Raw genomic sequence first — 27,261 nt, 5'->3', positions numbered from 1 at the left:
GTTAAAAGTCATTTACAAATAAAATTGTTCATTCATTCATGAAGACCAGACCACCTTAATCATGTTGTCTCAGCCTTTGAGGGTAATGGGTTATGCTGCAGCCAATACCAGCTGACTACGGGTGAGAGGGTACACCCTGGATCAATTGCCAGTTTATTGCAGGGCCACACAGAAAGATAAACCCCCACTATCACTCATTCCTATGGAGATATTGCAGCAATCAGTTCACCTATATTAGATGTTGTGAAGAAACTTGACAACCTGGAGAAAACCTACATAGAAAAGGGGAGAAGACGTGAAATAATAGATAAAATTACATGTGAAATGACTCAAAACATGTTCAATATTTTAGATTCTTTAAATGTCCTTTCTTTATATTTCTTGGCCCATGTGTCTTCTGTTTGTTGCATTTCCTCAGTCGTGGTTTCTTAGCGGCTATTTGACCGTGACGTCCTGATTGGCTCCATCTCCTCTGAACAGTTGCTGTAGAGATGTGTCCGTGTGGCTTTTATCTGGGCTCTAATCCGAGGTGTTGTTAACTTGTGATATCTGAGGTTGGTGACTTGAATGAACTTATCACTTCTCCTCAGCAGCAGAGGTGACCCTTGGTCTTCTGTTCCTGGGACGGTCCTCAAGTGAGCCAGTTTCACTCTAGCGCCTGATGGATTTTGCGATGGCACTTGGGGATACATTCAAAGTTTTTGCAGTTTTCCACACTGACTGACCTTCAGTTCATAAACCAATGATGGACTCTTTTCTCTTTATTTATTGATTCATTCTTGCCTTAATATGAATTCTAACAGTTGTGAAATAGGACTGTCAATTGTGTAGCCAACCAGACTTTTGCACAACACAACTGATGGCCCAACCCTATTAAGAAGTAGAGAATCCACAGACTAACCTTGACAGGTCACACTAGTAAAGTGGACGCTATTTCAGGTGATTACCTCTTTAAGCTCATTGAGAGCAGGTCAAGAATTTGTAAAGGGTGGCCACTTTCAGGAATCTAAAATATAAAAAGTAAGAGTTCATTCACATTTCTTGTTGGCTACATAGATTCAAATATCATGCTTCATAGTTTCGATGTCGTCAGTACATATGTATTCTTTAATGAAGGAATAAGTAAAAATAAGGACAAAACATTAAATAACAAGTAACTTGTTAAAGTGTGTGTGTGTGTGTGTGTGTGTGTGTGTGTGTGTGTGTGTGTGTGTGTGTGTGTGTGTGTGTGTGTGTGTGTGTGTGTGTGTGTGTGTGTGTGTGTGTGTGTGTGTGTGTGTGTGTGTGTGTGTGTGTGTGTGTGTGTGTGTATTACATTTCACTTTTATAACAGTAATCCCAATATGGCCGCGATGTGCTGCCACTGTATCCGGAGCGTCTGTCCGCCTCATGCCCATAGTCTACTAGGAAAAGCTCCAGCAACCCCCATGACCTGCAAAAGTTAAAGAAGCAGTATGGAAAATGAATGAATGAATGAATCCTGATCTGAAAAAAAAAATCTGAATTTTGAGGAAACTAGCATCTGAACATGATTTGTTTCACCACATCGCTCTAATCATCTTTGATGCCAAAAGCTTGAATTTTTAAAAAGTATTTGGCACTTCCTGATTCCCCAACTGGATCTAAGGAGGGGTTGATGTAGACCTGTTTTCTACAGATAAAAAAAGCATCACTAGAACAATGTAGCTCCAGCCTTGAGAAATTTTCATCAGTGAAATATAAACAACTCAAGTGGATTCAGCAGATATTTATCTTGAAACAATATATTTACCTCCTAGGATATGGATTTTGGAATGGATTTTTCCATGCATAGACATGTTTACACTCTGTTTACAAGGTGCTTATGGAATGGGATGGAGATGCTGTCACAATTTAAAGACTGTGGTGATTTAATGGCACTCCTCTATTACTGACTGCATTCATAAACAACAGGGAAAAAAAACCCGGGTCTGGCAGCTGTCCTGGCTGCGTGCGCCGTGGAGCACGTCTGTGACTAACTATCCTGTGGTGATTCACAATCTACCTCATATGGACATCTCATTCCCTCATGTATGTGATAGTAGATGTATAAAGCCATGAGAAAACATTAGGATGCACCACTGTGTGTTGTGTTATGCAGCCCCAGTGACCCTAATTTATAATGACTCCATTGTCTTGGGGAACACAGACGTATATCAGGCGCAAATGAAGTAGGACAGGCACTTTAGCTGGGGAGATGAGGTGATTATAGCTCATGGATTAGTCTGGGTGAGGTAGATGATCAGTCTGACACACACATGCGTGCGCGCGCGCACACACACACACACACACACACACACACACAGACACACACTACACAAACACTGCAGGTTTGTGTATGTATCCAAGAATTTACAGGACCAATGGAGTGGGTTTACTCTAAACAAAGCCAGCAGGAAGATGCTGCTGTGGAGTGTGGGGTTCATTAAGCTCACCAGTGATTTCATCATTTATGTGGTGGAGATAAAGTTAAAAGAACTTCATAAATCCAGGTTCACAGTGAAAGCAGACTAATTCAACAGGTTCATTTTTAAGTCTGACTTGCCTGAACCATATCAAGTTAGCCCTCAGGCAATGCTTTACCTCAGGATTAACCAGCGATGCAGTCAGTCTGCTGTACTGAATCAACGCTTACAACAAACTTCTCACTTTAATATTCTTCTCTCGGAATGGGAATCACTTTGTCACAATGGACACTGAAACTTTTTGTAGAGTTAAAGAAAATTCCAGAAATCTTTGCATCCAGGGGAAATATAAATGACAGACACCATCTGCTAAGAGAAGTGGATCAATGTTTTAAATTTTCTGCAAATGAACATGCCTGCGGTGCACTAGGGTTGCGCCCGGAGTGTACCCTGCCACACCCCCCCAGTCGGCTGGGATAGGCTCCAGCATCCGGCGACATGATGTTTATAATGACGATGAATGAATGAATGAAATGGACATACAAAAATAAAAAAATGAAAAAAAAATCACAGGAATGTCTGATCAATGTAGATGTGAATGCATATCTAGTGAGTCATTGTTACACACAATTAAGAATTAGGAAAAAAAATTCTTACATGCATAACATAACAATTTCAGGCAATCTGTATTGTTAGGGTTATAATTTGTTATTTTCACCTAATCTTCTGTTTGGTGGCATGGTGGCTCAGTGGTTAACACTGCTGCCTCACAGCAAGAAGGTCATGGGTTCAAACCCCACCATTTCCAACACGGCCTTTCTGTAAAGAGTTTGCATGTTCTCTCCGCGTCTGAATGGGTTTTCTCCTTTTTCCCCCAATTACAAGGAAAAACATGCTTCTAAGGAATATTGGTCATGTTGGCCTGTGGTGGTGGCGCACCCAGGGTGTAGCCTCGCTGCTTGATGCCTTACGCTATAATGTTCACGTGATTCCTTCTGGTAGATGAGCTGTGATAGGTTGGGCAGGTAGTGGGTGGAGTTAAAATGTGACACTGTGAGGTTTTCAAGCGAGCTTATTCAAATATGTAGGTGGGGAGATTCTTGTTTCTAAGGGAAACAGCAGTGTCAACAAGATGGTGATGTTTTTGTGGTTGGTACCTTTCTTAAAAGTCTGGGAAGCAATGTCCTTCCACATGGAGTAACCCGAACCCAGCCCTAACACCAGACATTGATATTCCTCCCCTGAGTCCTGCTAGAGTTCTGTCAGCTGCAAACAGAGTTTCGTTACAAGCTTAATCTGGGATACTGGCTCAAAAGATTTGGACCCAGTCTCTGATTTGAAAACTTAAACTGGCCTACCACCCTCTGCAACTGTATATTGATCCCCAGACATTTGGAATTGGCAGTCACGCCTAAAACAATGTAGTGTCCAACAGTGGAGCCCCCACCACCACCACCACCACGGCTACCAGCCGTAAAACTAACTGTTATCTTCTTAAATGAAGACCAGGTGGACTCAACGGTCCGTGGACATCAACACGTGGCCAGGAATCAGGTTTCCCAACAGTTAGAGGGATCTGATTAGAATGCTTTGGAAGTATACAAAGTAGGTGGGTTGGATTGCTGATGGAAGCTCAGGTCGTATGGGTTCAAAAAAATATCGTTTCTTTATAATTTGTAAAGATAAGTTAACATGAAGGTATAATGGCCCTTTCTGTTACGTCAAGGATGATGCCCCACGTTCCTCATCACCATCAGGACTTTGTGATGCTGATAGAGTTGGTTTGACCAACAATGAGCCTCTTGATAAATGCGATTTATTTATTTTTTGCTCACCTACTGATTCCTGGAATCCAGTCTTTTCTGTGAATACAACAAACTACTTTTCTCTTTTTCTTTTACTTCTTATGTCTCTAACAATATAGCTCCAATATATGATTGAATTACAGTACTTCTACACTTTATCACAAAAAAAGTTCTTTCCCATTTTATGTGCTTTTATGCCTTTGCATTTTGGATGTTGTATTAAAAATCCACAAGTGGTACAAGTACAATGACTCAAGCATCGTGTGGGGGCTGTAATGCCACCCTACCAGTGGAAGGACTGAGGTGATGGAGGACTAAAGCTTCCAGACCGTTTAGACTTTAATGACCAACATTAGTGTCATGAATTCAGCTGTTGGTCATAATGACTCATTTGCATTGGTGACCTCTCAGCTCAGTTTGAACTGGCTCAGTGGTAGAGCGGGTCGTCCAATGTTTCAAGATCGGCTTTTAAATTCCCGTCCAAAAAAACACCTGGAGGTGAGCTGACAGTGGGAGGTGTCACTGCCGAGGCGCCCTTGAGCAAGGCACCGTCCCCCTTACAAGTTGCTCATTTGGGTGCACTACGAAGGAGCTGCCCGTGACTCTACCTCCTCTGCATGCGTACAGGTCCCTTGTGTGTGTGTGTCTCTGTGTTCAGGGCCTGTACATACATAAATATTCATGATTTCAACTAACTAGAGTGTAACAATAATTTTCATGTGGGGATTTATATATATGGGGATTTATATATATATATATATATATATATATATATATATATATATATATTCATCTGTGCTTCATTTAATGCTCTTTTTAATCGAGCTGTAAAAAATCCCAACATTATTTACTGAACCTTTTGTGTGGCTGATTGCTGGGTGTTTTTAAACTATTTTTTTCTTTACAGTAAAACATTCTGTTCTTCTTTGTGAAGTAACCTGAGTATTCTTAATTTCTTTGAGTTTTTTTTAAATCACAGAGGAGACTTCACCTGTTCTCACAAACTCTAATTTGTCTCCCTAACTAGTGTTCTTCTATTGTCTAAACCTCATCAAAGACCACAGTTTAGATTTGAACCATCGCTAGTTAATATTCTCTCATAAATGTCAGATTCCTCTTATTCAGCTTAATTTCCAGGAAACCAAATTGAGTTGGTTTCCTGGAAACATCTACAAGAAAAGGCCCCGAACTTGCAGGATGACCAATTGGAAGAAGGGTTACACATGATGTCAAGTTAACACTGCTGCTCTAATGCCTCACTACAAGCATTTCATATGATATTCATTAAGCATTTGTACCCCACACTCCTTCTATTTTATTGAATCAGGGCTGAACAGATGGAGAGGAACTTCTAACCAGGCCAAGGAGAGTTCCGCCAGCCTGTTCAAGTGGAATAAATCAGAATGTTTGTGAACAGAAGCCACAGTTGAGGAACAGCAACGACTGTTCAGTGTCTCTGTAAAGTTTACAATCCTCTTGTTGTGCCTGGCAACCCCTCAGATGAGCTTCCTCAGTGGTACTGTTGTTATAAAGAGGATTAGTATGACTACCAGGCTGCATATCTGCTCTGTCTCATGAATGGGAAATATCTGAACTCAGGATTGGGATGTTTATCTAGTCTAAATACTTACAACAATTCTATCCAAACAGAAAAGCAGTTCTCTTCTTTAATGGTTCCTGTTGATCCCCACGCAGTTCATGGTGCAATCCTCCTAACCACCACTACGTGGCGCGGTGAGTCGTGACCCAAACCTCTGCACAGCTCTCAAGCGGATCTGCTTTTGTGAAACCCGTGGGACCTACAGTTTGAAGTGTCTGTGGAATAAATGTGTGGCCAAAAAAAGAAACAGAACAAAAACATTACGCTGTAAACAAGAAGAAAAGTAGACGTTTCACGTTTGTGTTGACAGTAAAATATCTCTCTGATCTTTTAATGGAGAATAACAAATTTTGTTTTCATCTAAACAAATGAAAATTCTGCCAGATGGTAGTTATCTGGTTTCAACGCAGTTATTGGCACTTAAAGATTTTAACCAGTTGCGCCTGTCTTGAAGCAGGACAAAACACTGACCATAATTAATACCAGCAAAATCATGAGGGGGGGTTATTTCCCTTGAAAACATCTGATTTCTCTCACATGTGGAGAAAAACATTTTTTTGTGTGTGTGACTTGGACGGATTGGGATCACGTCTTCTATTTTGTAACGAGAACTTGTTTTGCTGCAGGTTTGACAACTGGTCCAGGATCTGTCTGCGGGCCACGGAAGCGCAGATACCCCCCAGGAGGAGGGACGTTACTTTTGTAAACGAAACGCCCGTCATTCAAGATCCGAGCCAATGAGACTGAGAGCAACAGTGAAACTGTACGCTGCAAAAAAAGAAAAAAAAGGCTTGCCTCGCGTAAAAATCTCTTATGAATGAACTTGTGGCGGCTTTTCTGTATGACCAGCACTTCTAAAAAATAGTATCTATTTGATTTCATCTGAATTTGTCTTAGTTCTTGTTTTTTTTTTTTTTTTTTTTTTTTTATTGCTGACGTGTCACGCAGTCTGTGAAACAGGGCTGATTTATTCTATGCGTAAAACTAACGTATAATGTGAGAAAAACAAACTCCAGCAGATACGACTGTAAAGACACCTTTTGCAGTGTGCTCAGCCTCCACTGTAGAAGGGTGGAAGGATTGGAGGAGGAGGGGGTATGGGGGGGTGGGTAGAGGGGTATAGTGGCAAGGTTGAAGAGGGGGTTGGTCCGGCTGAGCATGGCCGCAGGAGACAGAGCGCCTCTGACTCGCTTCGGTAGCTCCTCATCGGTAACACCGCGTCTTGCGCCGCTCGTCAGGAGACGTTTAACCCGCAGATCGTGTGCGTTTACGCGCGGCGGAGCGGCTTGATTTACTGCGTGCGTTGTTGTTCGGAAGGGCAGCTGCGGTGTCAGGCAAGAGCTGAAGCCGCTGCTCGGCTGATTCATAGCCAACAGGAGGACAGATCTTACCGGCTCCGGGACGCTGAATTTATCTTTTAGCATCGTAGAAACAGTTGTTCTGTTTTTTTTAAAAATTCTCTTCACCACGAGAAATCCAGAGAGAGAGAGTTTGAGAAACTGTTCGCTGCTTTGCCGGAGATAAGAAGATAGTTGGTGTCTCAGGATTTTTCACCGACTATTTATTCTTTCAAGCAGAAGTGTTTTTCATTCCACCGAAGAGAGACGGGAACGTTTTGGTGCACCGCTATTGATCCTGACCGTGAAACCGTAGGGCTGAAGAAGAACCTGCTGTTTTAAGAGGAGAAGTCTTCTACTTTTTAAAAAATCCAGGTTCATTTAGAAACACCGGAGGAAGCAGCATCAGCGCGGGAATAAGTGGACTCACGTCACAGCACTTGACCACCGCATCCACCAGAACCTTTTACGCTGAACCGGCGAAGGGACTCTTTTATCGGTTTGGCGTCATCTAACTTCCAGAGCGAACATGCCGCAGGTGGAAATGATCCTCTTCCTCATCCTCTTCATTGGGATGTGTGTGTACGGCCAAGACCCGGCTTCCAAGGTGGTTTCCGACCGCTACGCCGTGTACTGGAACCGGACAAACCCCAGGTAAGCGTCCCGCTCGCACCCGCCGCCCCGACCCGCCGGGACACGGGGCTCCGTGCGCCCGCAGGGAGTCGGCGGACTTCACCTCTGACGTTTGAAGCTGCAGTCTAATCGATTCTTTAAACACTTAAAATTGCTGAGTGACTGGATGTGTATAGCGTGTAGGTTTGAGGCGACATAAGTGCGGGAACCCTAGATCAGTCCATTTAGTGCAGCGAATAAAACATAACTTTATATTTATTTAACAAAAACCAACCTGTCATTAACATTTTTCCGCAACAATGTAATCATGATGTGACGTTTTCTTCTCTCTTCCATCACTCCGATCTCTTTTCACACAGGCGGCAGATAAATTAAATGTTTGTCATGTTCAGTCTTCTCAGCAACCTTTTTATTTGTCGCCTTCATTGATGGATTGTTGTGATTATTACAGTTTAATAAGCCGCCATATCTGTATCATCTTTGTAATCAACTGTGCACATCGAACAACATAAATCACGCTTGACACGGGAAAAATAAGATGTTTTCACAGAGACTGTCCGCTATTACGCACCATTACGCGCTATTACGCGTTAATGTTCAATGTTTTGCTTCAAGTTTAGATCGAAAATGGAAAACACGGGACGTGTTACACCCGCTAGAAGTAATGTAATGTGCTGGGCTGAGCTGCAGCGCTGACATAGTGCTGAGTTTCCAGGCTCCTGCCATTGATTAGAATTGGCAGAGTTGTCTTTGGTGTCAAATGGAGACTCATCCGAGGAATTGACAGGTTTGAAGCTGTAGTTGCGATATAATATCCATCTGACTATCACTGCGAAGCACTGCTTTGGTTAAAAAGTGCTGATTAAGCTTGTTTTATAAAGATCTATGACTGAATGAAAACCTGCAGTGGAAAATGTTAGTTTGCTTTCTGCTTTTAATTATCAGAAGTTTGTCCAGTAATTCTTTTCACATGAGCCCAGATTCTTCCAGTTGTTTTTTGTTTTTTTTTACCAAAGTGAAATTTCTCCTCATAACCTTGTGCAATTTCCTCCAGGATTAATAAAGTATATATCTATCTATCTCTCTAACCTTCTTCGGTGTGTGCGTCCATCAGTGTCTCTCTGTTTGTGCACTTGAACAAATAGTGATATAATAAGTGTATGTCACTTTGTTTCAGTTAAGAGAGGAATACTTTCACCTCTGTTGGGTTGTAACGTTTTGGGCATGATGCCAACCAACATATCATTTTCTCTCCAGGACAGAAAAAAAAAACCTTTTTTTGGGGCTTCTGAGGAGTTGAAGTGACAGCATGTTGATGATCTAAATGCAAATGTTTGATGGCATCAGAGGCTGACAGAGTTCCTGGTCCTCTAACAGACAGACAGTGATTCTGATAAGAGCTTTCTGTCCCACTCGGGCTTCTCTTTTTTTTTCCCTTCTTGGCCTTCAAATGGTTCCCAAGTCTGGTTTCGTTGTTGCCATGATCCCCCCATCCAAGTTTTGCCCCCCTCTATTCCTTCTACCCCCCTCTTGGCCCACGCTGGGACACACAATAAGGGGTACACAGGGGTATTTCAGCTGTGGCCAAGGCGCAGCGTGGGCCTTGATCTTGTGAGAGATCCACACATGCTGAGGTCACACACTCGGTAGTAACCAGGCGAGTTGTGGGTTAAGCAGCACAGGGTAGACTGTTGTCAGGGTCAAAATCGGGGCAGTACCGCTGGCCATGGGGCCCGTTGACGGCCCTGGCACGGCACCCTGCCTGGGCTTTGTCTCTGCAGAAAGGAGGCTAAATAAATGAGTAACTCTAAATGACTGTCTCCTTTTCTCATTCATGACTTTAATCTAAACCTGACCTGGGCTGTATAATATAAGAGAGGGCCACGCTCAAAGCCAGGGGGCCCCCTGACCCCTAGCAGAACCTAACAGTATTCCATACAAGCTAGTGGACCTCGGATCCCTGCTGTTTAATGTAACTATATTCTGTATTGGAGCTCTGGGAACCTGCTGCGGTACAGTCCCAACTTCCAGATGAGCTTTCCGACCCCCCCCGTTCTGTCGTCTCTGGTGCATTTTTGACCCAAGTCGGGGAAAATGGTATCCCGAGCAGCAGTCCATACTCAGCCATTCATGAAATTCCCCTACAGGAGTACTGGAATTGAAATAGGAAGTCAGTCGTGAAAAATGGAAAAATAATGTCATTTTCATGCTTTACTATTGTTTCAAATGGCCTGAAAGGAGTGTTATTGCAATTTTAGCTAAGTACGCATCCATGTGTGCTGTGCTTTCATCTCAGGGATGTGTCTCCTTTGCGTTGATGCTTGTTGCTGATTAGACTCACAGGAGCAGAGTTCTGCGAGGCAGAGGAGGGATTTACAGCTCCGAGGAGGTTTCAACTCTGCCTGGAGTTGGAAAAGTCTCCCAAAGTGACAGAAAGTAGCTCACATCAGCTATAGGTAATGAAATTAAACACAAACGCAGTATCAGGGAGCCTTCATAGACAGAAAGAGCAATCATAAATTGATATAATGACTCTTGAGTTTATGACAGGTTTCTCTCAGAAGGCTTCAGGTAATTTTTCCATTCTGCTATTTTTATCAGTCAAATATAACACAGTGCAGGGAAATGTTTCTTATTGTTCCTCCTACTCAGAATCAGGCAATAATTCAGGGTTGTTTGGCGCATGAGCGCCACATTTCGAAAAACAGGTTTGGACAAATATGAATAAATATTATGTGGGACTTTTTGTGATTGTGTACTCTATATTATCATGCAAAATGTAATAAGGATTAATGCATATTGACAATAATGCAGTTTTGTTTTCATGCTGGCCATGAGTGATCATAACTAAGACGTAGAACACTGAAGTTTAAAATTTTAAAGACCTGTGTAACTGTGTAGTCCATGATATACTAATAAAGACAATTAAAAGGATTAACATTTTCTAGCAGATGCATAATAAACAATGAAAATGTTATTTGTAACCTGAGGCCCATGCAGCAGGTACAGCGGTCAGCTGGAGGCTAATGTCAGACGTAGAATTCACAGCCTAATTAGCCATTGTTCGGTTTATAGCTGCTTCATGAAGGGAATAATCATTATTTTTAGAATACGCACAATCCTTACTGAACTGTCGCTAAAGCTCCATGAGCTATGAACACTCAATTCTGATTTATAACCCCTTTATAAAGGAAATGGTATTAGATTACATACAGCAGAAAGATCCAGACAGGAGTCTTTTGGTGTATTCAATAAAGTTTTACTTATATATTAATAAAGTCATTAGTTACAGCCTATAAAGCTTGTATTAAGTATGTTTTATTATGTGGCATCAGTGCAAAATCACAAAGACAAGAAATTCAAAGCTAAGAACTATAGAATCTGTGGAGGGAAAACTCATGTAAGAAAAATGAGCCACAGATGTTCCTTGTCAGCTTCGCCGTCTGTGTCGGGAACCAATGATGGAATAAAGTGTATGAGTGGGGTATTTACTGCTGTTCTGACAAGGAGCTATTAGTGAATTCCCTGCTCACCAGCTATTTAGCTGCTTCATTAAAAGCCACCCGGGTCCATATGGTCTACATGCAGGCATTGTCGTGGCTCAAGGTGTTTATTTGTTGCTGATAGGTGGGATCAGCAGAGAATCAGGGCCGAGTTCCGTCCCTAATCTCTCAAGCTGTTTGTGTCTGGGACGCCATGGAAACTGATACCTCCCTTCATCAAAGAACCTCATTGGGTGGGACTAACGACCCGACAGCTGGGGAGAGAGGGATTCCAGTGTTCAGGGAGAGCACTGTCACCCCAGGGGTTTCCTTTAATCCTTGATAATGCCCGTCCAAAGCTTTCCCCCCAGCAGATGCAGTATATGGAGAAATAAGACAATCAAAGAACTGTTTCAGTAGCATGTTTTCATGTTTGATATGAATGTGGTCATTGATGATCCGAATGGTGTTTCCTCTCTCTGGACGTCCTGTTCTTGGACACGTTTGATTGTTTTTGTTAAGCTAATGCCTCAGAAATGAGAGTAAGCTCCTTGACTTGACACATTTCTTCTCATACTCTCTTGTGTCTCTCAGAGATTATAATGCTCTCTTTTAATCTCCACTTAAAGAAACAATACTCCGGCGAGCTGATGCTGTGATAGTTTCCCAGTGGCGCTCTGAGTTACTCTGTTTGCATTGTTCCCAGTGTTTACCCTTGCTTTCCCCTCTCAGCCTTTCCCCCGGCTCCCTGCTGCTAGATTCCGCTCGTATTAAAAATGGACACAGAAAGGCAACCGCATCCAAATACTGACCGGGTCTCAGGACTGCAGCCCTCTGCCAGCACCGACACAGAGAGCCTGAAAGGCAACTATTGTTTACCTCATAGTGCTCGGCGGCCGATCGCCAGCTTTCTAGCGTAGGGAAAGGAGATGGGAGAGGTGGTGTTACTGGAGGTGGAGCAGGATGGACAGAGGTGAGAGAAACGTCTGTGAAGGAGGCCAGGGGCTATGACAGGAGAGCAGCGTCCTGGGCTGCTGACTCCTGGGGTGGGGTCAGAGCTGGTGTTTCCACCCTGAGGAGATGTCATATGTAAAGGCATCAAAGGATGCATTCTGAATGAGGTTTCCTGAGGAGAGGCTTCGGGAACTGTCAATAAACTGAGGAAAGGCTTCTTATCTGAGGTTTATCTCTCATTTTATTAAAGGGTGCAGGAACATTAAATCTCCTCACTGCACTTCAGGCTTTCAGGACTGGAAAGAGCCTCACACCACTGAAGGGAAATTTCCCTTATTTAATTTTTCATACCGTCAGTTTCCTTCCGTTCTGTGGACTTTAATCACTTCTGTCTTCAGAATAGGAAGCTGGAGGTCAGTTTAACCGTGGGCTTCATATCCTGAGCTGGGAACAGTTGTCTCATGGAGATGGCCGTCATTCCTCAAGCTCTCTTTGACCCCGCCTGCAGAGAGAAGCTGCTCATGAACACCCCCCCCCCTTTTTTTTTGCTGTGACTAATAAGGCGAGGCCCTCAGGCTGCAGGGTGATTGACAGGAACTAGTGATGAGGGGTTACTAATAAGTATGGAAGGTTTATTGGTTTACGGCAAGGTTCCTTTCCAGATTGCATGTTGTGATGACCAGAATTGCATGTTGGGTGATTTCTTTGTCCCTTTTTTCCATCAAATGGATTTTTTTTCAGTTTAAGTTGTTGTTTTTTTCCCCCCAAAATAAGGGTTTGGTCAGTAAATCAAAGTAGTCGTCGTATTTTAAGATATGTTTTGGAATTTACTGTCACAGAAGCCATGAAAATTGAGCTTTCTCTGTTCTCTGTTCATAATTTTTTTCTGTGTAGAGGCCAAAAAATGTGTAACTTAAATCAACCTAACCAGCAAGGTCTTGAATTCTTTTTTGGTAAAATAACCCCAAAATATGGAAACCTATGCTGAGAAAATGTACTTTGTCAGCCTGGCTCCTGACTTCTCCAGAATTGAGAGGGGAGGGATCTTTGTTGTCTCAAAATCTTGCACCTTCGCTGAAAAAACTTAAATTATATTATATTCAAACTGTGTTTTGAATAGGAGTCGAGTTGTTTGACACATAAAATAAAGTCATCTTCACATATCATTTTTAGCCTGTTTTCTGATACAAATCGACTTGTTCTCTAAATGAGAATCGGAGTCTCAGAGTGTCCTCTCCATCTAGAATTTATTTTTTTTACATCACACACTTCTCTACTGGCACAGTGACATCATTTCTGATAGAAATTGTTTCTTTTCCTCCTGATCAAAGACATCAAAATACTTTTGAAAAATTCTATTTGGGAGTGTCAGTTTCTTAAAAGTGAAGATAAAATAAAATAATTTACTAATTTTTTTTTTCCATCCTGGAAACAAATGTGCAAAATCATGTAATTCAGTCCAGTCCAGAGTTTCTAGTGTTTGTAGTGCCTGGAAAGGAAACAACAGTGAAAGATTCTCAGTTAAGAAAATAAAACTAATGGCAAAATAGTGACGTGAGAAAATATACTGTGTCCGGATCAGATGCTGTGTGTGAATTTGGGATCTTGTGTTTGATATGCTTGACAGTCAATGGATTAGCGGGGGACTCTTCAGACCTAATCTCAGTCTCACTCCGCTGCACAGAGGTTCACTTTTCTGCCGTTATAATCTTAGTGGGGCTTTTTTTTGTGTGCTGTTTAAATGTGAGTGGTGAAATGGCATCCCCTGTGTCTTTGTAGGGACCGGTGAGGGTATTAGCAAAGAGGCTCTAAGGGGCTTAACAGGTCATCCCTCCCTTTGTGTAGAGACACAAAACACTTCCTGTGGGACCCTTCACCCTCTGTGTTCTTCCTTAGAAAGCCAGACCCTGCCTGACCATTCACATTAATCAGCCTTAGCTCCTAATGACTGCAGCAAAGCTTCTAAAAACTGCTTCCAAAAAGGTCCTAAAGAGCCACTAAGCTGCTAACAGACTGGACAAGGCTGCTCCCGTTTGTAGGGTTTCAGCCAGTATCAAAAAAATGGCGGGGCAAGTGTTCAGCCGCTGCCGTCGCCGCTGCATCCTTTCAAGGTTCTCCTCAATACTGACAAATAATGAAACACAAGTTTATGAGGTTTGTCAAGCCACACGGGTTAAATTGGAATCCAGCGGCTGATGGAGGATCAATGTATATATCAAATCAAATACTGGCCCTGTAAAAAAAAAAAGTGTCCTGAAAGTGTCATGCTCTTGTTTTCCCTGCAATTATTTCACAAATCAGTTTATTTCAAGCTATTTTACAAGCCATGAAATCTTTATGTTGGCTGTATCAGAACATTTGATTTCATTTACATTTGATTCTCTGCAGAGAAAATTGTTAAAATCAGTTTATTTATACCGGAAACACAATGCTGCTATGACTTTCTTCTGGCAGACTTTTAGCAGTCATTACTTTAAATCTAAAGTATGTGAACAGAGAAGATGAGGCTTCTGGAGAACACGATTAATCTTATCAGCTCTGTTTTCAATCAGTCTCCTGATTTTAAGCCTGATTTGGGACTAAAAACAGTTTGTTGTGTTTGATTTGATTCATTAGTCCTGAAGTCAGTCACTCCATCACAGATACCGTTATGCTGATGAAGAAGACTTCTGTCCCTTCTGATTTAAGATAAATGGAGGTAATGATGAAAATGACTTGTCAGTAGTTTGAAATCTTATCCGATCACAGCTGAACTGTAAATTGGCGTAGAGTACAGACTTGATGAAAAGCAAATGTGATCATTTTGACAGCAGGGCAAAAACCTCCAAGTAAATGTTTCTGGATCTACGTGTGGGTCAGTGCGGCTTTGGAGGGAGGCCCGAAACAAAAAAGTACGTGCGAGTCCCCATCGGCATGATATTTCCTGATTTCAAATGGCTGCTGACTTTTCACTTTTTGTATTTTTTGGAATAAATTAGCCGTAGCTGATATGTGAGAGCGTTATTATTATATCCAGGATTTGTGAATCATGTGGATGACGGGGTGATGGAGCAAGGTTTTCTTTCAGCCACAGGGACAGGCCACAAGATGTGTGGTGATGAAGCAGTGTGTGTCTTAATGGACCCTGCTATACGTCATAAGTTTTGTTTCTCTAAGTCAAGCTTTGTGTCGTTTGGGTGTTGGGTTTATCGTCACATGGTTTTTAGCTCTGTTTTTCATAGAACAGAGATGTTTCTACTTTTAAAAAAAAAACCATTTTCAAGCTCCTGCGCTCCTGCGGTAAAAATTTCAAAAAAGGACTTCTGTTATTTATCTGCGTTGTTGTTTCATTTACTTGTTGTGACTTTGCAGAACCTTTCATGTGGTTCTGTGATCCGCTTGGGACCCCAAGTGTTTCCCTCCTGGTAGATTTCTACATACTTGGTGCTTTGGGAACTATGAAATATTTAAAAAGCTGTTTGTGATCTCACGGTGGAGTCTGGACAAACCTTCACACGCAATCAGGAGGAATCCAGGTCAGGGCCGCCATGACTTTAATAGAGGGGTCGGCTTTATGTCGGCTGTTTTTTTTTTTTTTTCGCAAACTCTTTCCTGGCCTATGTTTCTTTGCTGATGAATGAGTGTGATTAAGCTGTTTTTGTTATTTTTTCATTGCACAACTGGAATTGTTGGGTCATTAATTGAAATCTCAGACTGGCAAGATCATTATACTTTCCGTAGACGTGGCTGACTTTCTCTTCCTCTTCGCCCTTTTCTGTAAAACGCTGTGTGGCGGAGCGAGCAGAACAGGCAGCCATTTTCCAAATTCGACTCCATTTTGAATCGGGGAACAAAAGTAGGTTACGAATCCTGGGATGTCACTTGAGCGTGTTCTTAACTGTTCTGATCTAGAACTCAGCCCAAAGAATAAAGCACTTTCCCATGATGTCATTATGACTGCAACAAAAGTCGTTTCGCCTGTGGATGGACTCTGAAGTCTGGTTTTTCCAAAGATGTGGAAAATTGTTAAATTAAGAGGGGATTTTATGTGTTTTTTTAATGAAGTGATGAATGAGTTCATCCGAATGATTAAAAAAAAAAATCTTGATTCTCATGGAGCGCTATGCTTAAGTTTTTATTGTTTTCAAAATTCAGTCACTCTCCAGTAAATCCAAAAAATTCTGTCAAAACCAAAGTCTCCTTTCTACATGGACTGATTTCACTTTTTTGCTTAATGTTTAAAGTTTTACAGCTAAATTCTAGCCCCAAAAAAACCTTGTGATGTTGATGAAATCCATTGAATCTTCCCAAATTTATGGCCACTTTATCATTATTTTGTCACTTACAGTATTTTCTGGATTATAACGTGCACCTTCAATGAATGGGCTATTTTAAACATTTTTCCATATATACGACAAACTGGATTCTAAGGTGCATTGTTGGTTTTTGAGAAAATTAAAAGCCTTATAGTGCTGAAAATACTGTATGTCAATTGATGAATAGATATAAGTCTGAAGTCCTAAAAGAAACAATCTATCTGTGAGGTCGACTTGATGAGTTGAGGATTATAAATCTGTCAAGTTAGCAGCGGTCCAAAAGACTTTGAGGGATCAGAACTTGAAGATGAACGTTTTTAAAGGGGTGCTTTCATTTCAGCATCTACTTAGCTCTTAAATAGATGTTTGATGTGTGACAACATTGTATTGCAAAGCAACTCAAACACTACCAAAACCTGATGAATAGAAATAAGTTTATTGTAGGCCTTTATGGAGTAGCTGAGGTCTGTCTCAGTCCTGATTGACCCACTGACACAATGATGACATTATGAGCTGTGGTTCTCTCACTGGCCATTCTATAGGAGCTGGCACCTTGGCTCTCATATCAGTGGCCACAGCAGCATCACGGTGGAAACGCACGAGTAGACGCCGCTCGCGCTCGCGCTGATGATCCCCTTTTATGTCTTGGCTCCATCAAGGCCCTGAGTTATTCTAGTGCATAATTGATGTAGGAGTTAGAATAGCAGAAGTAATGCGATGAGAGCGTGCAGCCAAGCGGAGCGAGGGATCGCGTGCGTGGGGCTGCAAACATTGCAGGGGACGAGAGCAGGGCATCTGGCGTAACAGGTCCCAGCGCTGAGTCCGGACAGAATATGTTGCCGCCGCAGCCAATCACAGCCCTCCCTCTTGCGAACCAATCAGAAGCCTCCACTCGAGCGGAGTACTATGCTCCCATGAATCAGGATTGGAGGCGCTTCATTTATCAGCTCTTCTCACAGCTTCCATTGCATTCTCATTAGAATTAAAATTGTTTCTGATGTTAAACTGATATAATTTCATTTTCCAGAGATTTTGGCTGGAAAGGAAGGATGGAAAAGAGCTTGTTGGGATGTTTCTGTCCTCAGAAGTCTGTCTTTGTCCCTGCAGCAGTTTGTGAAGTTGTCCTTGCATTATCACCAGAGAGGGTGGATTTCTCACCGAGACAAGCACCTACAAAGACGAACTAATGGCCCAACACATCTGGATTGTCTGTTTAACAAAAGGGACGAGGTGAGAGATGAGCTGCTTCAAAGTAACTGGTGAACAAATAAAGCCAGGAGACAAGTGTCACCACCCAACCTCGCCCAAGAAAATCATTCTGACTTAATGTCAAAGATATTACAGAAAAGGTCTCTGAGAAGTCATGCGATGGGTGTAGCCTTAGAGATGAGTCAAAAGAAGAAAAATGGACAAAGAAGAAAATTTGAAGTAAATATCTATATTCACTCCACCAAATAAAGGATCACCTTTATTGTAAGAATTTTATGTCAAAACATAAAAAATAATCTCATTCTGAACCATTATAATCCTGAAAACAATAAGAGATGAGATAATGGAGGTGGTTTTCGGTAAACGCTGCTTCACATTAGACTTTTGCTGGGAAAAAGAGTTTGTAATGAGGAATAAAAAAAAGTTCAGAAAAAGTTCAGAAAATCAAAGAAGTGAAAAAAGGAAAATTCTTCAAAATTTTTTTTTTAAATTTTCTGGAAAGTGAAACCACATTGTGTAATTATTGTAATGTGATTTAATATTGTAAAGTTGTTTGTAACTGTTAGTCACCACACGTTCAAACAATAGCTGAGAAACCATTACTACGACTCGTACAGAACGCATTTTGTGTCAGGCCAGTTTCTATTATCAGTTTTAATATGTAAAACGTACATCATACCCTGCTAATGGGGATATATTGTAATTTCCCAGACAGTGTTCTTGTAATTATCCACCAGCCAGCCTAATGAAGACAGTAAGTTGTGCAGAGTGTTGTGTGTGGAGGTGCAGACAGTAGCGAGTCCGAAGTCGGCTCTGAAGCACAGAGCAGTCCAGCAGAGCACTTAGAGGCCACTGGACCGGGGCTGTGCCTATAAAGATCATAAAACCACGCTCATAAAGATGTTTTATTTGTTTCCTGAGTGTGCCGGCTGCTTAGGTTTCCATCAGAAGTCTTTATGGCTCTGTGCTCATATTTCTGGCTCTGGATAGAGGTGGTTATTAAGTTTTAGTGGACTTCTGTAGCAAAAGCCTGGTCACCAAAAGTTCACAAATTTTTTTTTTCCTCTTCAAAATATACTTTTATTTATTTTTAGAATGAACAACAGTGTCATTGAATTTATGGTGTTATATTATCAGAGGGAGACAAATGCATTAAAAAAATAATTAATTTCCAAAAATATCTCCAATTTGTAGATTTTTTATTAATTAAACCAGAATTGCCCCTGATTTAGTGTCTTCTACTATCTACATCTATGTAGATATTCTATTATCAGGGCTTTTACAACCAAGTTTTATTTTATCCATATGGAATCAAGTAGAGTATCTTATATTTAAATTGTATACAGCACACAACAGTTTTTTATGTTGCAATTTCTTTAAAATGAATTTAGATTTTATTTATTCATGTATTTTTATTTTATTACTTAATTTTTTTCTACGTTGCAATTTTTATTGTTTTTAGTTTTAATTTTATTTACACAAATTTTTTTATTGCACATTACAGTGCACATGGGTAATATATGTTGCCTAAATTTTAATTTTAAAATTATGTGTCAATATGTTAATTAATTAATTTTTGCATTCAGGAAAAAAATATTATAAACTATATAAACTATTGTTAATATTAAATAATGATTTAAGATTATATTTAAAATCATAAAATATTTTATAACATTTACAGAAAATGCATTCATTTTGTTTGAGTTGTCATTTTAATTACTGAGGGTTTTTTTTTTATTTTTTTGACATTCAAGTTATTTTTTTGTTTTTTTTATAAAACATGTTTTTGCTGTAGTTAAAAATGTAGATTTAGTATGACATCACTGGACTGCCGATTAACTTAGAACTGAAAATAATAATTTTCCAAGAGAGATCTGCCTGTTTGCAGGGTTGACCCTCCCTTCAATGCAGCCATGTGTCATTGATGCTGGGTTCCGTTTCTGTCACTTTTCTTCACTTCCACTTATTTGAACTGGTGTGATTATAGGCTTGAATTAAAGGAAATAATTGATTGTAGATGAAGACAACAAAAAATCTGTTAATTGTGGATGCTGAAGTCCTTTTTGGTCACATGGCCCATCCAAGAGTAGTGTTGGCGAGGTCTAGACACGCAACACTCGAGGGGGTGGGTGGATGTGCTGGCTAACACGTCACACACGTTTACCATCCACCAATCCACTCCTGTATAGAGGCTGGCCCATTTCAGAGTTTGCCCAGCAACCCAGTAGCGTAGTGGGAGACGGGGTGTTATGGTGCAGCACCATCATGAGATGCACTTTTTGATGCTTTCTTGTTAATAATCACATTTGTCTGATTCATTTTATGTGCAAGAGAGACTGTGAGTATAAAGTTTGGATTTAGATGATTAAAATGTTAAATATTTAATTCTTGCATTGAGTTAAGTGTTTCAGGGACAGCAGTGGAAGTTGGAGGAGCAGCTGAGATGTTTTAATTCACATTTGCTGGTGTCACCAAATATTTTGTAAGTTTTCATTTGGAGCCTAAAATGTAAAAAAATAGGTTACAAGTCCTCCACACAAAAGTGAAAATGGATAAATATGTAAAAAAAATTCCACCTCGCCCCATCTGAAACAGGGGTGTGCCCCTCTCAGCGAGTCACCAATCAGAACTACTGTAACCCTTTACACAGCAACCAATGAGCCATGGAGCTGCGGTGTTTTCATTGGTCCTTTGAAGACAGATTACCAAAATTGTGCCAGATACACCAGGGTAGAAATAACCCAGAATTCCTGTTGCCTGAAGGGACCAGGGTTCCTAATGCAGCATGTTGAATTCATGCTGCAGCATCAAGCTGCTGTCTTAGGGATGTAAACTGAAATGCCAACAATGCTCTGAATAAATCACTATCAGTATGGTCTCTATTTATCGTGGTAAGGATGCACACTCATCACACAAACACACACACATACACTCTGATGCAAAGTCTGCCACAGTATAAATGCTAGAAGGTTACAGGGAGCTGAGTCTGCTTTCTTTCCCTGTGCTTCTTGCTTGTTCATTATCTCATCCAGTGCATCTCATTTGGTTCTTTCCTTTCAAGACACGTTTCTGACATTTAAAATCACTCTGAGTAAAAAAAAGGAAAGCACTGCTTTAAACCTAAGCTATGCCTGCTTATGGTTTCTTTATCACAGATACTACTACCAACATTTATTACAAACACAAACATGGCTTTTGCTTTACAAACACAAACATATACCATGCTTTACCAAAATTAATCATTTCTCATCATGCTTAAATTTGTTATAGCACCATATGAAATCCATGTTACTGCAGAACAGTGCTCTTCAAATGCTTAATTTGCCGAAATTCTGCTCGTCAAAGTTTCGAAGTCACAATATGGTACAATTCCTCCAAAATTCTCCTTTTTTTGTCTGGAGCACTTTCCAAACTTGTTACAAGTTCTCAAAGTTCTGTCCTAAATCCTGAAAATATAAAATTTGCCCAGGGCTCCAACAACTGTCATCCTAATTCCAAAGTCTATTACACTACATGCAAATCAGCCACTTACTGTATGTTGAAGTCTCAAAAATACAGTGTTGGAAACCTGACATTTTGTGAAATATCCCATTTTTCTTTGTTTGTAATTACAAAATTTAGGAAACATACATATAAAAAATACAAAAAGTCTCAAATATTTATAAAAAGAATTTATATTTAACTTAATTAAATACATGCATTTGAAAATAATCAAAATTAGTGACACGTCAAAATTTAATAGAAAAAGATTGCATCTTAAATGACCAAAAGACTTGTGGTTCATACTTTGGTGTGTAGTTGTATAATTAAAGACCCCAGAATCAGGTTTCTGGTGGCCGTAAAGCCCTGAGCTCATGACCCCAGTGTGTGGATGTTTTTCATGCCGTCAGATCCACAACCTCCACTCCTGACCACTGAGCTCCCTCAGCTCTCTGTCTATACATATATGTCATATGCCCACTGAGCCTGCAACACTGGAGGTCAGCTTTCCTGGAAATGCTTTTTCCTGCTCTTCTTTGGGGGGTTTGGCTATTTGGTCAACCTTCAGACGACACAGGTGTTTCCAGTCCAAATGTATTTTGCGACTGTGGGTTATCAGTAAATCTTCTTTTGAGAAACTTGTTCTGGTTGTGGTCCTGCGCGTAAAGAGCTGCACAGATGACTGTCAGCACATTGCTGGCTTTAATTTGCCAGCTTGCTCTCTGTGTGTGCAGACGCACATTTAATCTGCTGTGGAAAATGAGTCTGGAGACTTCGGGAAGGCAGTGCAAACACAAACGCAAACCTTTTGGTTGCACTCAGGCGATGCGTGCCTGCACACAGAGGCAGATATGCAGAAGATGCAGACGCAGGCTTGTGAGCAGGGTGTCGTATGATTATCCTGTAAGTCAGCTGTTTGATCATAATTTGTGATTAATCATCCATGAGAGCTTTTGAATTAAGTGCAGCTTTTTCATGTCAGTGTAACTGCACACTAATCCGTCTGGCCTTTCCCCAGTACTTTATAGTTTGCCAGGGCAGATGACACACAGAGGGGGTAACTGGGTGCTGGTGGTTCTAACGAGTTTTTCAGTCAGTGCCGTCTAATATGAAAGTCACAGGTTTACATCCCAGTTGTCTCTGGGGCACAAAAGGATCCTACCCCGCTTATTAAATGCATATCAAAGATGATATTTTATTTTTGTCCTCATCCACACAGTTTGGCATTTCTGCATAATATGAATAAATGAGGAATCTACACTTTTCTTTACATGAGGTGTATTTGCCAGACAAAAAGACACAAATGAAGCATAACTAAGGGATCCAACAAGAGTAGAGTCTCTTTTCTTACTTTACAAGCCCTCAACAAGAGCAGGTAGAGATGACATGCTAGTTCATTAATACCATTAATACCAGCTGATTGGTCACGATCATCAATCGGGCTGATGATGTCACAGAAGGGAGCTGCTTGCATTGGCTGGTTCATGCCTGAGGAGTCCCTTTGTGAGGAGTCCAGTGTAACACGTTTATTTGTGCACACCTACATATGTATTTTTATTTAATGTATTTTATCACACAGAGTCTTAGCTGAGTAAAATAACGGTGAGTAAAATCAACTAAAATTGATTTCCAGCCTGTGTTTGGTGAGAAATGAGACCAAACCACAAATGGCGAGCCTTACCTTCCAGTCATGTCTCCCGTCTTTAGTTTTCAATGCACGCTTTCCCTCCTTGTTGCCAAGATAAATCAGTTTGAGGCCACACATGCTCATGAAGACTGTTCTTCTACCCAGTGATTTGAAAGCGACCCCGCCAACATAGAGGATCCATAATTGCTTGGAGCGACAGCCTTGGCAAATGCTTCGAACGTGTGCAACTTTGATTTTGTTTATTCTGTATTACTGCCATAAGTAGTAGCTTTAACAACGCCTTCACATTCATGGTCTGTCTGCCTGTTGGCCTTAATCGTTCACACTACTCTGCATGTCTGAAATTTTCTTCTAATCTCAAGAGCATCATTGCCATTAAAATGCATCAGACTCACCCTGCATGGCATGCCCTGGTACACTTGTTCCCTCCCCACAAATGTTTCTCCTTCTGCCCTTTTGTTCTGCTTCAGAATGGAGTTGACGCGTGTGAAACCGAACGTGATACCAGGGGCCCAAGTGTTCATTATTTGTCGCTGTTCTCACGGGCCGAGTGAAAAATCACGCCTTTGTGCCTAGGAAGAAAGAGCCTTCCTCTGACCTCATGGTTGTGCAGTGTAATGTCAAAAGGCCCCGAGGTTTGTGCAGTGTAGCCACACCCACTCTGTTGTGGAGCGGCCGTGGAATTCAACCAGGGTTCCCTGTCCCAGAGAGAGTGGAGGGAAAAAACAGCCTCATGTAAACAAATGTTTGGATCCCACATCGTATACCACACTAATTGGACCTTGGCTCCTTAGAGGATCCTTTTTTTTTTTAACCACATCCAAATAGTGTATTTTCTGCATTCTGTGTACTGTCCACTTCAGGCCACACTCGCTGTCCAATTAGGCTCCTTCTATTTGAGAACACGCTAAAGATTTCTTCCTCGCCTCCTCGTCTCTGCTGCCGCACTGCGCAGCATCAGACTACACTGAATTATAGGTTCCTTGACATTGGCTCAGGTGGGGGCTTCCCCCGCTGCTTTTCACGACGCCCCAAGAGTTGACCAACATTAAACACATCTACGCGTTCATCAAAGCTGCAGAAGAAAGCGGGTTCTTAAATGCTGGATCCTACACGGCGCTGGATCTGAGGAGGCGTTCTCAGAGCTTCAAAATGAATGCTAACAGATGACATAATGACCCACAGGAGCTCTGCTGCCTTTCAGGTGTTAATTGAAGCTGTGTGTGGTATGTTTATACATGTGTGAATGTGTGTGTGTGTGTGTGTGTGTGTGTGTGTGTGTGTGTGTGTGTGTGTGTGTGTGTGTGTGTGTGTGTGTGTGTGTGTGTGTGTGTGTGTGTGTGTGTGTGTGTGTGTGTGTGTCTGAATTCAATCCTACACATGGGAGAGATACAAAATCGGTGTCACTCTTGGGTCTCTTATTAGGTCCTGAAAATGTTCAATTTGACAAAGTATTGTTAAAATGGTATACAACTCAACGCAATTCATACATAAATCATTCTTTTAACTTTTTTAGTGCTTTAAAGACAAAATTAATAAAAGATGGAGGTCTTTTTTTATGACAGCTGCAGAATTCTTTTGTACTCTCTGCTCTGAAACCGCTTCACTCTGTCTACTTTTTAGAGACTCTGTCATTTCTATAGCATCTGGACACATCATTATTTATTTGACTTATTCTGGCATTAAAAGACTTTAAGGAGTGAATAATGAGCATATAAGACAGGAGAATCCTTTGGTCTACTGCTCTTCTATCTTTTACATGTCTCATAAATATATTCAATTTCTCAGAGGTTCCTTCAGAATAACCTTTTTCTTTTTCTTTAATTGCAAACACTGAGAGTTCCTGCTAAAGCTGCTAAAGAATTATTACATTTCAGCACCGTTGACAAATCTGGACCGTGAATAGTTGATGGAGTTTTCTCAGCAAACTGTGATATATGATAGTTTGCTTTAGTTTCATGATTATGACACATTTCAACCAAAGTGGCGTCTCTCCTGGAGTTGTTTTTGGATGAGCCATCTAACTCCTCCATCTTTTCCTGTCTTCTCCCACCTCCCCAGATAGCCTTGTTAGCCAGGAATGTGGAAACGACACATTTCTGCTTAACTAAACCTTCATGGGAAAACGTTGCTCCGTCTGCGGTGGAGGAACGGTTAATGGATTAAGTGGATGCTGTTTCCCACCGAGATGCCAGGCTTCAATCGTGCACCAGTTTGTTGGAGCTAGATGCCCTCTCCGTCAGCATGGAGGCTAATAGGCATAGCTAGCGTAGCTCAGCTTTAGACCCTGGTACTCTGCCATGAACTTGGTTTCCTGCCACTCTCCTCCCATTCATGTCAGCAGGTCCTGGCAGTCTTGTTGGTCTTTTTGAGTGCGCTCCCTTTGGAAGGTAATGAAAGGAATCGGGGGAACACGGGATCTTAAATCACTTAATGAGGGGAGACAGGCAACGCTTTTGTCCAGCTCACTCTGAAGCTGCACCCAGCCAAAGGCCTCTAACAGGCCCTGACACCTTGTTCTGCTGCAGACCAGAGTGTGTGTGTGTTGGTGCATCGCCAGCATTGCTTCAGTCTGTCTGGTTCATACAATTTTTCTCCAACTTTTCAGTATTTTCTCACCAGCTCGGCATGCTTATTGGGTCTTGGTGTATTTCTTGTTTTTTGGGCAGCAGGGAAGATATTTGAGTGTGTGGTGAGGGTTAAGTGGGAGGCAGAAGGAAGCTGTATGATGTGTTAGACTGTGGTGTTGAGGAAGGGGTCGCTCCCTGCGGGTGTTTGGCCCTGGCCGACAGTTAGCATGTGCTGACAGAGCCCGCATGAAAGAAAACCCCAGAGTAGGAAATAATAAACAAGTGGCTGCAGACGTTCACATTTTTGTCTGTGTTTTCCACACAGTTAAACTTGTCCAGTGAACTAAAGACACAAATATGTGAATGACGGTTGGATAAGATCATTACACTCTTTAATGAACCTGTTCCGTTCTTTTGTCTTTTAGCTGGGTTCAATTTTCCCTCTTGGGTAATGCTGTATTCTGCTTCATCGGAATGAAAGAAGTGAAATACCACTCAGTCTTTATGTCCTGGGAGAATTCACACATTACACCAAATGGTTACCACAACCGCATAATGACCTGTTTTCACGTCACATAGACGGAGTTGTATACGAGATAAGCTATTTCCATCCTGTCAGATGTTCCTAGCTGCTTGCTAATAGTTAAACCAGATAGAAACAAACTGCTTCAGATGTAGAGTATGACTGCAGGGAAGGTCACACACATGCAATGTATAACACACTTAAATGTACTGTGGGGCCTCTGCTTTCTGTGTTTTGGATGACACTTGTCGTAGAAGGATGGTCATGGTCATGAAAGATGAAGCTACATGCGTACAGTCTCTTGTTAGCAGGGAGGTCACAACATCAGAAATTTAGCAGTTTAGGGTTAGGATTAGGTTTAGGATTAGGGTCAGGGTTTGCACAACAACAGTATTTGCCTAGTTTGTACCTTTCATTGGTCTTTCATTGAGGCAATGCTTTGCTGTGTAAAATGACAGTACTGCCCCACCTTGCATGTGGCTGTTATGCTTTAGGCTCGCAGGCATACATGGACTAAACAACAACATCAACAGTGGCAGATTATTGAGCTTTGTTATTGAGTTTTGTTCAATGCATGCTCATCCTGCTCAAAGTAGGTTTGCTATGTCTGTGATCGGAACACTTCAAGCGTTTCCTCCTTTTCTTAAAAGTTTGACTGGACTTTTCAGTATTGTGTGTTGCTTGTTCTTTGACATGTTCTTGATATTTTGCAACAGAGTAGAAGACACACCAGGATGAACTATGCCACCATCTGGTCTAGAGAAATTGCATCCTTTGAATTTAGGGTGTGATTCATTTTGGTTTCAATTTTGTGTTGGTCTTTGTCACATCCTGGAGTGATAAAGTCTGACTTTATTCATCATAGGTAATCTGTGTGTAAAACAAAAAGCAAACATACCAGTAACTTCATACAGGCTAAGAACACAGCTGAGTAGCTGCGGTGGTTTTAGAGCTGCTCATTGCACTTATTAATCACAGATGGGAGATGCTGTGAAAACAAACAGGATAGCCAAACTAAAAAAAAAAAATCCACATTCAATATGCTTGTACATGAGCAGTGAAGTAGCAGCTCAAAGTGCGTGGGAGCCCTTCTGTTGCAGAGTGAAGGAGCAGATAAGGATCAGGCCAGGCCTGGGCAGTCAGGGGTCAGCTTTGTAGACGGGTCCTCCACCCTGTGACATAAAAACCCAGGAAATCCCCTTGAACCCCCCCCCCCTTCCCCACCTCCCTGCCTCCACTCCTTTCACAGTGGCCACCGGCTCCCTCTCACCTCCACGGCAACCACTGTGAGATGAGCAGCTG

At 41.5% G+C, this 27,261-nt stretch overlaps 1 protein-coding gene and 1 long non-coding RNA gene across 2 annotated transcripts in view; one reads left to right on the top strand and one right to left on the bottom strand.

The window, feature by feature from the left end:
* Positions 1-1,380: 1,380 nt before the first annotated feature.
* On the bottom strand, positions 1,381-7,728 carry LOC137608508 (uncharacterized). Its single transcript, XR_011038192.1, has 3 exons — positions 7,596-7,728; positions 5,860-6,043; positions 1,381-1,432 (listed from the first exon to the last, which is right to left on the bottom strand). It is a non-coding gene; the product is annotated as an uncharacterized lncRNA (long non-coding RNA).
* Positions 6,958-27,261, top strand: part of LOC137608507 (ephrin-A5b-like) — a 71,584-nt gene continuing 51,280 nt past the window's right edge. The window contains exon 1 of the mRNA XM_068334951.1: positions 6,958-7,819. Coding sequence (XP_068191052.1) covers positions 7,695-7,819 — 125 coding nt within the window. The 5' untranslated portion in view covers positions 6,958-7,694. The remainder of the gene's footprint in view (positions 7,820-27,261) is intronic.

This window comes from Antennarius striatus, chromosome 15, assembly GCF_040054535.1.
Source record: "Antennarius striatus isolate MH-2024 chromosome 15, ASM4005453v1, whole genome shotgun sequence".
Classification (NCBI taxonomy): domain Eukaryota; kingdom Metazoa; phylum Chordata; class Actinopteri; order Lophiiformes; family Antennariidae; genus Antennarius; species Antennarius striatus.
The sequence above is the reverse complement of the archived record's forward strand: the minus strand, read 5'-3'. Positions and strand labels throughout refer to the sequence as shown.